This window comes from Corvus brachyrhynchos, unplaced genomic scaffold (assembly GCF_000691975.1).
Source record: "Corvus brachyrhynchos isolate BGI_N302 unplaced genomic scaffold, ASM69197v1 scaffold351, whole genome shotgun sequence".
In the NCBI taxonomy this organism is placed as follows: Eukaryota; Metazoa; Chordata; class Aves; order Passeriformes; family Corvidae; genus Corvus; species Corvus brachyrhynchos.
In genome coordinates this window covers 1,008,728-1,020,248 of record NW_008236203.1, presented here as the reverse complement: position 1 = coordinate 1,020,248, position 11,521 = coordinate 1,008,728, and the positions used below count along the sequence as shown (strand labels likewise).

The following is an 11,521-nucleotide window of genomic DNA, read 5'->3' as shown; positions in this document are numbered from 1 at the left end:
TCCCTCCCTGGATGTTGGGAGCAGCCCAGGAGTCCTTGTCTGCAGCCACACCTTCGAGGAGCTGAACACAAAACATTCCCAAGTTGGATATTTATGTTCCTATCCTGAACTTAATCCCAAAGTACCTCCACCTTATTGCTCCTGGACTAAATCTCCCTCAGGGAAGTGGAGTTGTCGGACCCAAACCACAACTTCCCTGCTCCAAGAGACCATTTTGCTGCTAGGAAATGTCCCTCGAAGCCTCAGATTTCCACCAGAGTGAGCGCTGGTGCTGCGCCTCCTCAGCAGACCATTCCCAACAGAAAAGCATCTTCTCTCCAGGGGCTTTCTCCTTCTTTTCTGTGCTCGAATTTCACAGTGGCCCTGTGCTAAACCAGAGGGTTAAACCCCATGGAGAGGCCCCGTGTGTGAGGTGTTCCCACATCCAGGTATCCCAACAGGCACCTCTGCTCCACAGCTCTCCACTGAACGTTGCCTGGCAGATGAAAGTCCAACGTTTCAATGGATTTATTGCTTTTAGCTCAGATTTACTCAGATTTTAACTGGAGTGGAGAAAATGTGCAGTTATAGGGATCCAAACCGATCCCTCGGGGAATTGGCTGGTTTTATCCCGTTTTCTTAGGAATCTTCCTACACCAGCTCCCCAATATGTTGTCATTCGTTAAATGTTCTCTGTTTCTTGTGATGATCGTGGGGCTCACGTGTTGTCCGCCACAACCCTTCTCCCTAAACAACTGAAGAGTTTGAACTCCTTGATATTTGCCTCGCAGGGCAAAGATTATTTCATTTATTTGGTGTGTTAGAAAATAATCTTGGAGGGAGATTCCCCATCCGTTGCCAGGGAGGTGGGAGGCTGCTGTGGCTCCTTGGACATCCCCTCTTCTCCAGGGATATCCTTGTTTCTCCAGCGTGAGCTTTAAACCAGCACATAATCCCAGCTTTCCCTTGCAAAGGGAAAAATCCAGATTATTTTTCTGGGATTTTTCAAGCAGTTGGCCTTTGGGTCAAGGTCCACCTCTGCAGGGAGCACTGTTTAGAGCTCCTGTTTCCAATCTCGTTATCCCATTCTTTTCAATCCCGCCCTTTTGCCCGTGACGTGGCTGCTCCCAGCAGGAAGAGGACGGTCACAGGGAACCATCCAGTGCTGCCTTCCCAGCTCTTCATCCCTCTGGAGGTAACAGGAATTTTGCAGCCCCGTTTCCTTTCAGTTTTTGGCTCAGGGGCTCACCTGGGAGGGGAGGGCAGGAGGTGGGAGCTGTGGGCTGGGATACGAAGGTGCTGCAGTTTGGGAGGACGCCCGGGGTGAAGGGATTTGCAGTGGGAGGGAGCCAGGTTGCTCCGAGGTTGTTGAACACCAAACACCAGAGAGGAGGGGCAGGGATTCCTCCGGGTCTGTTGATGGCTCCCCCATAACTGGTGTGGTCACCGGCACAGTCCAGGCCATGCCACGGAATGGGATAATGGGATCTTGCTCCAAACAGGCTCCTCTGGCTGCAGCGAGCAGAGATCCCGGTGAAACTGCACCTGGCTTTACACTGACCCTGCTGCTGTGTCAGCAGGGCTGTGCGATCTCTCCTCACCAACCACTTCCCACGCAGGATCATGGAATCATTTAGGCTGGAAAAGCCCTCTGAGATCACTGAGTCCAACCATTCCCCCAGCGCTGCCAACACCTCCCTAACCCATGTCCCGAAAAGCCAAGGGCAGTGCCAGGGGATCTGAACCCAACCTTAAACCACCAGGAACCTCTGTGAGCCCAGGCTGGTGAGTCCCCACACCCTGGTGCTGCATCACCCCGAGCCCCCGGCCTCACCCTCTGCCTGGTGGTGACATCTGGCAGCTTAGAGACAAATGCCAAGAAATGTCCCCCGATGTTTCCTGCTGCTCTGCCAGGCCCCAGATGGGCTCCACTCTCTGGCTTGGCTCCCCCTGGATCAGTGTCCACACGTGGGAGGACCCGGCAGGGGGCTGGAGGAAGGGTCACACGCGTGGTCCCGTCCTTGGTGCGCACGGGGTTTGTGTGTTGGGAGCCTGGCATCTTGGTGCCGCCAGCCCTCAGCGAGGTCACCCAGACTGTCCCCCACACCTGGCCCCAGCCGGGGGCTCTGACAGGCTCAGGTGCCACCAGAGGCAGACCAGAGCCTGAGGCTCCTGCAGGGAGGAGGATTTATTGCTTCTGTACTTGTGCCACCTGCAGGACAAAGGAAAACCTGGGCCATCCCCACTCAGCTCTCAGCTCCCTGGACCATTTCCCATTTCCCTGCAGAGCTGGATGCTCCTAACTTCCACATTCTCTGGTTTTCCATGCCAGTTCCCAGCCCTGAGAGCATGTCCTGGAAGGGGGAGGGCACGAGCCCACCTTCGTGTTTCATCCAGCGCCTGGACCACCTCGTGCTGACTGTGAAGAGCATTGAGGACACTGTGGCCTTTTATTCCAAAGTCCTGGGCATGGAGGTGGTGACTTTCAAGGTAATGTGGGGCACAGGCTTGGTTTGGGTCTAGAAGAGCTGGAACTGTGGTTCTGGGCCTGTGGATCTCTGATGGGTTTCTGGGACTGGGGTGGAGATGGTAGGACCAGCAGAAGCCACAGCCCATCAAGCTCTGAATTTTAGGACAGTCAGGCTGAGTCAGAGGTAAGTCCAAAGCACACTGAAAGGAGTCAAAGTGACAAAAAAACCCCAAAGATTCTCTGAAAAAACAATTCCTAGGGCTGAAGGAGAAGAACCCTCAAACCCACACATCCTCTAAAGACATCTAACAGGCTCTTGCTTTGATATTCCCATTGGCGAAGGGAGGAAAGGTTGGTGAATATTTAATATTTTGTGTTTAATATTTAATGTTTATATTAATATTAAATATTTAATATTAATATTTAATATTTAATATTCCAACTCACCTCCTGCCCTTTTTCCTGATGAACACACAGCACCTTTTTAGCTTCTAAGATCTTCCCTCTCTGCTGCTCCACCAATTCTCTTAAAATCAAACTCAGCTCTGATCTTTGGGTGGTCACTGCTCAGCGTTTCCCTGGGGGCTCGGCTGCCACATGAGCCTGCAGAAACCTCCTTGAGATCCTGCAAAGAGCCACCACAACTTCCCTCCTGCCCCTCTTCCCACCTCCTCAGCCTTGTCCCCACTGCAGTGCCAGCCTGCCCTTTGGTTGTGTGGCTGGATGGAGAGTCCCCACTCCTGAAAACCCTTGGAAATCCTGCATGTGGCTGTGGGTTTTCTTGGAATGTGGAGTTTCTTGGGTCACTCCACATCTCAATGAGTGCCTTGCAGTGATCTGTTTTTGGGTTGCCCCAGCAAAGCCCTGAGTTAGCGGGACTCCATCGGTTCCCCGGGGTTTCCAGCAGTGCTCGGGGAGTGGGTGCTGAAGGTTTCCAGCCCAGGAAGTCTCCTTTACTTCGGCCTTTTCCTTTGGGAACAGGGGAACCGCAAAGCTTTGCGTTTCGGCCAGCAGAAGTTCAACCTGCACGAGGCTGGGCAGGAGTTTGAGCCCAAGGCTCGGCGCCCAGTGCCCGGCTCTGCGGATTTTTGCCTGATCACAGCAGCGCCCCTGGAGAAGCTGCTGGAGCATCTGGAGGTGAGGCAGGCCCAGGGTGTCCCCAGGGCGGTGGCATCCCAAGGGCCACGAATCCTCTAAATGACGCTTTCCTGGGGAATGCCGGGGTTGTCTCATCCAGCAGTTCATGATTCCAAGGCTGGGGGAGGAGGGCGCGGCGATGAGACGACCATCAAACCCCTGCTCTCCTGTGTCCTCCAGGCCTGTGGGGTGCCCATTGAAGAAGGTCCCGTGGCCAGAACTGGTGCTGTGGGTCCAATAACCTCCATCTACTTCCGAGACCCCGACGAGAACCTGGTGGAGGTTTCCAGGTACTGCACAGCTGGGGCTGTGGACACCGAAGGGGAGCCCTGACCACAGCCCATGCTCTGCCTGCGTCCCAGGACGCAGAGGCCAGGTCTGGCTGGCCCATTTACAGATCCAAGCTTTAATTGTGTAAACCTGGGACAAGCCTCAAATCCCAGCCACAAAGTAGGGCTGCAGGAACATCGGGAGTTCTCTCAAGGCAGCCTGCTCTGCTCTGGATGTGAATCCTGCTTTTATACATCCCTGCCACAGAGACTCCATGGCCTTCAGGGAAGATCTGTCCTGCTGCTGCTGCGCTGCAATTGTTGGGACATTTTTCCTAATTCCTGCTACCCCTTCTGCTGCAGTTGAAGTCCTCATTCCTACACTGTCCACCTGTCACTCCCCTCCTCTTCAGAGTCACTTTTCCACAGCTGGAAATTTCTGTCTCCTTCCTCTCATCCTCCTGCTCCTTGTCTCAAGCTGCCTGGTGCTGGTGGCTCTCCCACCAAGGCAGAGGTTTAAATCCAGCTGTGACTGTCCAAACACACTTCTCACCTGGGATTTGGGAATTTGGCCTCGGTGTGACACTCAAAAACTCCTGGAGCTGAAGATCCAATCCTCACCCTCATCTCTGTATCAGTAATTGTGAGGGTTGGAAAAAGCAGGGATGAGGTGCCTACATGGAGGGCAGAGGTCAGAAGTCCAGGAGTTCACCTGGATTCGTGCAGGGATTGAGGATGGTCTGACACAGGGGAGTCTGACTCTGATGGCACCTGGGTACTTGTGGCACTGTCCTAAGTTTTCTTCTTTCTTTAGTAATTTAAAAAGCCATTTCCAAGTTACTTTAAAAGTATAAAACAATGAGGGACCTGGCGATTCTCAAGCAGAGCAGTTCCCAGGCTGGCCACACTGAGGTAGCACCGATATCCTCACCGGAACAGCGCTGGAAAGGAGGGAGGACTCTTCCGACCTCTGCAGTCCAAATCCTCTATAAAATTGACACAATCTCTGACTCGTACTCATTTTTCCCTTGCTGGAGTTTCGTGGGAAATCCAAAACTCTTCATGGTGCGAAAAAAGGCGAAGTCACAAAACATTCAGTGCTTTGGACGATCAGTGGGGATGAGCTGCTTTCCATTGAGTCGTTTGTGGGAACTAAACACAGGAATGTCATGGGAGGAAACCACGGGCATCCCCTCACCTTTACCTTGTGAATGCAGATCCGGGAAGGGATCCCGGGCAGGGATGGAGTCCCCTCAGCCCCGGCGCCCGCGGAGCACCCGGCGGCTGCTCTCCAGGGTGCTGATGTGCCCCGGCCGTCCCCGGCTGCCGCGGGACCCCTGTCCTGCCCATGGGAGAGGGTCAGTGCCCACGGGAGAGGGTCAAAGAACATGGGAGAGGGTCAATCCCTACAGGAGAGGGTCAGTGCCCATGGGAGAGGGTCAATCCCTACAGGAGAGGGTCAGTGCCCATGGGAGGGGGTCAATCTCTATGGGAGAGAGTCAGTGCCCATGGGAGGGGGTCAATCTCTACGGGAGAGGGTCAGTGCCCATGGAAGAGGGTCAATGCCCATGGGAGGGGGTCAAAGCCCACAGGAGAAGGTCGATCCCCTCAGGAGAGGGTCGGCGCCCATGGGAGAGGGTCAATCCCTACGGGAGAGGGTCAGTGCCCACGGGAGAGGGTTGGTGCTCATGGGAGGAGTCAATCCCTACGGGAGAGGGTCAATCCCCACAGGAGAGGGTCGGTGCCCATGGGAGGAGTCAATCCCCACAGGAGAGGGTCAGTGCCCATGGGAGAGGGTCAGTGCCCATGGGAGGAGGTCAGTGCCCATGGGACAGGGTTTTGCTCCCTCCACTGGAGCCCACCTCGGTTCTGTCCCACACACTGATCCCTCTGAGTGCTGAGCTGCTGGCTGGCCTGGAGGGCACCGGTTCCATGGCTTTCCCATTCACTGGAGTGTGAAACATGGAGTGACACATTTGGGGATCTCACACCTGACCCGAACCACGGGAAACTCGAAATTTGTCATGGAAACTTAGCAAGTATTTGGAATGTGTTGCTGATGGAGGAGCTTCTCTTGGAGTGATGGTGCTGGAGCACAGCAGGCTTTGCTGCCTGATGGTTATTGTTATCGCCAGGAGAAGCAACCTGTGAGGCTCAATGTTTTTCCCTGGAGAAACCACTGGCCACATGCCAGCATTCCAGCTGTCCCTGTCCCAACCTCTGCTGGGCTCCCTGTCTATTGGAAAAGCCTCTGTATTTTGAGTATTCCAATTAAAACTGATGGTTTACATAATGCAGCATTAAATCTTTATGAATTTAATTCCGTTCTTTATTCAGCAAGATTCATTGTGAATATTGGACAGTGGGACAAAGTGGATTAACAGGTGGCAATACAGTTTTCTTCTGGATGGTTCGTTCCCTGCACAAACCACAACCAGCAAGAGAAAAGGAACTTCCTTCTTGTCTAATCCCATCTCATCCCTCTTGAACCCTAATTCCCACAGCAGATTCCAGACTTTTATCATGATCATACTGGAAAGGAGAGCTTCGGATCAGCAATCCCAGTGTTTCCTGTGGAGGAATGTTGAGTTCTCCATCCCCCTGCGCAGGAAGGATGCAGGGGAAGGAGCCTTCCGGGGAATGGCTGCTCAGGAGCACAGGTTTCATCCCAGCTGCAAAGATGAGTTAGAGCTGAGTCTCAATGAGCTTCCCTTCGTCTCACGGGAGGGAAACAGGAATTTCCCAATGGGATTCACAGTGTGTGTGCCCAAGCCACCTCCCAGAGATGCCCACGGGCCACCTGGGAAGCCAGCTCTGAGCAGGTGCCTGGGAAAGCTGGGAAAGCTAGGAGGGATGGTGTGGCCCAGCCTTGGGATGGGCAGGGATCACCTCTTGGTGTGTAGGGCTGGTGTAGGATTCCTGACCTCCCGACCGCCTTTCCTTCAGAAAAGACACACAGGTCTCAAGGGTCCTCAAACCATCCTTTGTACACAGAAGAGTGGCAAACACTTCCCAAGGGCTGGGGAAATGGGAGGCTTTTACTGGAAAAGGAAAACAATCCCTCTCTGCCGGAGAGTTCTGCAGGCAGGGCTGTTTGCAGCCATGATGGATTTTTCTGTGGCCAGTGGGACTGCCTGACCACGAGCCCAAAAGTGCCCAGAGAAGCACTAAGAACAGCACAGGCTCTGCAGCTGAACTTCCTCCTCTTCCCAGACTCGGCGGTCAGGCATTCTGCCCAGAAAAAGCTTGGAATCCAGCTGGAAGAAATGCACAGGCACTGTTCCCTCTGGAGAACGGGATGATGCCCCAGGATCCTCAGAGATTTCCATGGGAATTCTTTTATATTTGTGGTGGCCTTTCAGCTCCTCAGCCAGCACCAACCAGGAGTTGAAGTTTACTCTGTGTGCTAACCCAGACACACCTCCTGCCTCGTGGGTTCCTTTGGAATTATCTACTGGAAGGGGTGGGAACTTCCCTGTCCTTGGGAATCAATAGGAAAGCACCAATGAAGAAAGGAATCGCAGCTTCACCAGGACAAGCCCCGCACCAAGCTCCCCGTGCTGTCCCCTCACAGGCTGCAGGCCAGCTGGGAGCTGTCTGACAGGGTCTCCAGGTTGTCCACCAGAGTGATGATGGCTTCTATTTTCTCTTCTGGAAGCACGTGGGAGGCGTTGGATCGAAACTTCTTCAGGAGCGACTCTTTGCTCAGGGGCTTCCTCCAGTGCCCATAGAAAGTGTCACATTTGCCCGTCAGGACGTCCCCGCTGTGCAGGAGCAGGGCCACCTCTCCGTACATCTTGTCAAAGTTGGCCACGTTATCTTCGGGGTGCTCCACCACCACCTTGTCCAGCAGCTCCCTGAGCTCCTGCCGATGGATGCTGCTCTCGGAGAAGGAGCCCAGGCCCACCTCTCCATCCAGCAGGGCCGCGCAGGCGTTGAACTGGAAGGAGTGCCTTGCCTGGTGCTCCGAGCTGGGGAAAGGCCGGTTGATGTACTTGGACACCGGGATCTTCAGCATAATGGTGCGGATCAGAGAGGGAGAGAAGGAGCCCGCGTAGTTGATGAAGAGGTTCCGGACGGACAAGGCAGCATCCACCACCCAGTGCATCCCCAGGTGAGCTGGGAAGCGCTTGAAGGCAATATCCTGCTTTTCCAGGAGGAACTGGTGCTGCTGGCCGGGTGTGGACAGTGGTTTGGGTTGGTAGACGCTGTAGAAGGCGCTGAAGCCAGAGCAGCCGGGGATATCATCCAGGATCAAGGGGTTGGCCTCCATCCCTCGGGCCGCCAGCAGAGCCGCTTCCAGGCCCAGGCGGGTGGCATTCCCGACGTGCAGCGGCTTGGCCTGGGTGGCAGCGTTGGCCATGGGCGCCCCGGCGAGGGACGCGGCGATGCCCAGGGCGTGGCAGCACTGGGCAGAGCTGAGGGACAGCAGCTTGGCCGTGGCTGCGGCACTGCCCAGGGTGCCCACCACCGAGGGAGGGTGGAACCTGCAGGGCGATGGCAGGAATGGGCAGCCCTGGCTGCCTCGCACCAAAGCACCCCTCCCACGGAAAAACGAATGGGAAATGAGGGGCCCGTCAGCCAGTGGAACTCCCTCATGGCTCTGGAGTGGGTGGGATTCACCTGACTCAAAATTAAACCATAAATTTTAACTAATAAATTAACTCTAAAATAAGAATTTAGTTTAACTCTAAATTTAGAGTAAATTAATGTAAATTAACTCTAAAAACTGGGTTTCTACTTGAAACCTCCTCAGACACACCAGGGTGAGCTCAGCATCTCCAGAAGGCAATTTGAACTTTCCTCAGGAGGTGCCATGGCTCGTGTCCACACAGCCAAACTTTCAATGCCTCAGACAAATAATTTGGCCTCAAATACACCCAAGGGAACAGTTCCTGGTTGATTCCATCGCTTGGGTCACACCAGGGCACTGCTGGTGGCAGCAGTTGGCCATGGGGCCGTGCCCACCACCAGACTCTTCTTGGCTCTGGGATCCTGCCCTGGCTGGGTCAGATAGTGGCCCTACAGACTCCCTGAGGGTTATTTTTGGGGCAAGATCCCTGGAAATCACCAAATAAACACATGGCACAATCACCTCTGGCACTGGGTTCTCAGCAAGGCTTTATCCTGGGGTAAAGCTAAATTAGACTGGACTTAAACTGGGCTTAACCTAAACTAACATTTGAAAACCCAGACTCGCCAACCCTCTTCCTCCTCGGCGAAGAACAGGAGCTTTACCTTTTGGGAATGTCGTGAGCCTCAGTGGAGAAGTGCATGAGCCTCCCTTGCACTTCCAGGCCCACGTTGAATGCCAGCAGGAAATCCAGGCCGGTGGGCTTGGTGTTCGGAGGGAGCATCTGGGAGGCTGCCAGGAGAGCCGGCAGCACGGCCCCGGAGGGGTGAGTGGCAGGGTGCCAGGTGTCGTCAAAATCCATGGAATGAGTCTGCCAGGAAACAGAGATAAGGACGTGCTGGCGGGTGCAGCTGGGTGCTGAGGGAATGAGGGCTCCTTGCTGATATTCCTGAGGAAATTCTGCCAGAGCCTCCCCTCAGTGTCCCCACGGGGAGGTCTGGCTCCTCTAAAAGCCAGGAGATTCCCGGCTTTTGTCCCCCATCAGTGACCACTCTGCTCCCTGGAATTCTAGTTCCTGGCACCACCGGGCACAGGTTCCCCCGGGAATCCGGGAGCACAGATCCCCCTGGAAAAGCCAGGAACACAGGTTCCCCATGGAGAGCCGGGAGCACAGATCCCCCGGGAATCCGGGAGCACACATCCCCCGGGAAAAGCCAGGAACACAGATTCGCCTGGGAGAGCCAGGAGCACAGATCCCCTGGGAATCCGGGAGCACAGATCCCCCTGGAAAAGCCAGGAACACAGATTCCCTTGGGAGAGCCGGGAGCACAGATCCCCCTGGAAAAGCCAGGAACACAGCTTCCCCTGGGAGAGCCGGGAGCACAGTTTCCCCTGGAAAAACCAGGAGCACAGATTCCTCTGGGAATCCGGGAGCACAGATCCCCCGGGAATCCAGGAGCACAGATCCCCCGGGAAGATCCAGCCTTACCGCCACGCCGTTGGTGAAGGCTGCCAGCGTCGGGGAGAGCTTCACTCCCGGCTTTCCATAGACAGAGCTGACGGCCACGGAGGAGTACAGCTCCTGCGGGAGGGAGGGAGGGAGGGAGGGAATGGCAGGATCATCCTCTTGCTCCGCTGCCGCACGGTCTGGGACAGCTGCTCGGGCCGGGCCGCGTGGATGAACGAGGCGAAGCTGCTGGTCACCGTGTCCTCGGGAGCGCTCCGGGCCACCACTGCAGCGCCGGGACACAGGGAGGGACAAGGACACCGGTGAGCCCCGCGCTGGCAGCCGCGGGCAGCTGCACCTGCCGGAGCCAGGTGGGGCGGTTTTAGGAGTCCTGCAAGAGCGGGGAGCTGGAATTCGTCATCCCCGTGGCTCCCTTCCAACCTGGGATAACCTCTGATTTCCGTGTGTCCTATATATAAAATTCCATATTCTCTGGGCACCTCCTGGGGTGGCTTCCAGAAGGTTCAGGCGAAGCAGCTCCAGAGCTCAGCCCCATCCCGCCACCTTGGGTTTCCAACAGCCGTTTTTTGGGAGGTGTCAATGCCAATGATGTCCCTTTAGCCAGAGGAAAGGCAGAGCAGGAATAGACCACATAAATTCAAAGCTTCCATAGTTTTTTGGAATGCAGGACTAGACCCAAAGCCTGGATTTATCCAGATGTTTCATCCTACAAGGCACTGAAGTGTCTTGACTCAGCCACCAAAGCTCTTAAGCCCTGTGTACTCCAAAGGTTGCTAATCCTTAACAATAAATTAAAATTCTATGGAAAATACCCAGTTTGTGTCCATTGCATGTTTTCATTTCAGTGAGAACTTGCCTTGTTCAGATGATATATAGATCATTATTATACATATGGGTTTATAGATATAATTTTTTCTATGATTCATATATTAATTTATAATTTATAAAATTATGTATAATTCTAGAATTAGACTAAAATTTTAATTAATAGAGTTATATTTATAATTCATAGAATTAAAATTGTTATGGCCCGTTATAATGATACTGTTAATTTGAGAGTGCACGGGAGAGCAGGAAAAATAAAATTCTGTGTAGCCAACATTTGCAGGGTGGCAAATCCATACATTTACTTATGGACGGGTGTGGGGACGCACACACAGATGCAGATAAAAGATGAATTAATGTCCAAATTAAATGAATCACAGGTGAAAAAAAAAAAAGAAAAATACTTTGCTCCAAGAGGAAAGCTCATCCAGACCGGCAGGTACACAAGAGGCTTTGTTTTAGGAACAACAAACATGGCAATTAATGAAATGACCATTCCCTAATTTCCCTAGGTTGGATTCATCCCGAAATGTCACGGCAGTGACTCACGGAGCGCTGGCTCATGCTCGGGCTCACCTCGAGCCCAGGCTGAGCCTCCTGTAAACACAGCTGGGAATGCCATCAGCGCCTGACTCACCGGGAGAGCATTCCCGCTGCCGGGGAACGCATTCCTATGGGAATCCCGGCACTCGGCACTCCGGGACCCGCTGCGACCCCAGCCCGGGGCTCTGCGAGCATCCCCGGGTGCCCCCGCCGCCGTCCCGGAGCGGGAGCGGTGAGGTCAGGGCTTGGAGGGGCGG

General features: G+C 54.2%; 3 protein-coding genes across 3 annotated transcripts in view; 2 read left to right on the top strand and 1 right to left on the bottom strand.

Annotated features, from left to right (window-relative positions):
* The window catches only part of LOC103622396 (exocyst complex component 1-like), a 23,469-nt gene extending 22,711 nt beyond the window's left edge, over positions 1-758 (top strand). The window contains 1 exon segment of the mRNA XM_017741118.1: positions 1-758. This exon segment is cut by the window's left edge and continues 167 nt beyond it. Coding sequence (XP_017596607.1) covers positions 1-262 — 262 coding nt within the window. The 3' untranslated portion in view covers positions 263-758.
* Positions 759-857: 99 nt separating this feature from the next.
* GLOD5 (glyoxalase domain containing 5) lies at positions 858-6,175 on the top strand. The gene is made up of 4 exons (XM_008641020.2): positions 858-1,174; positions 2,312-2,469; positions 3,431-3,586; positions 3,767-6,175. The coding sequence occupies exons 2-4, from the start codon at positions 2,329-2,331 to the stop codon at positions 3,917-3,919; spliced, it is 450 nt and encodes a 149-aa protein (XP_008639242.1). The 5' UTR covers positions 858-1,174; positions 2,312-2,328; the 3' UTR covers positions 3,920-6,175.
* Positions 6,176-6,254: 79 nt separating this feature from the next.
* On the bottom strand, positions 6,255-10,399 carry LOC103622107 (cis-aconitate decarboxylase-like; the record flags this gene model as incomplete). Its single annotated transcript, XM_017741110.1, is given in 4 exon segments — positions 6,255-8,342; positions 9,094-9,299; positions 9,918-10,042; positions 10,045-10,399. Coding segments are annotated over 4 exon segments (1,605 nt in total), but the record flags the coding sequence as incomplete, so codon positions are not given.
* Between the last annotated feature and the right edge of the window lie 1,122 nt (positions 10,400-11,521).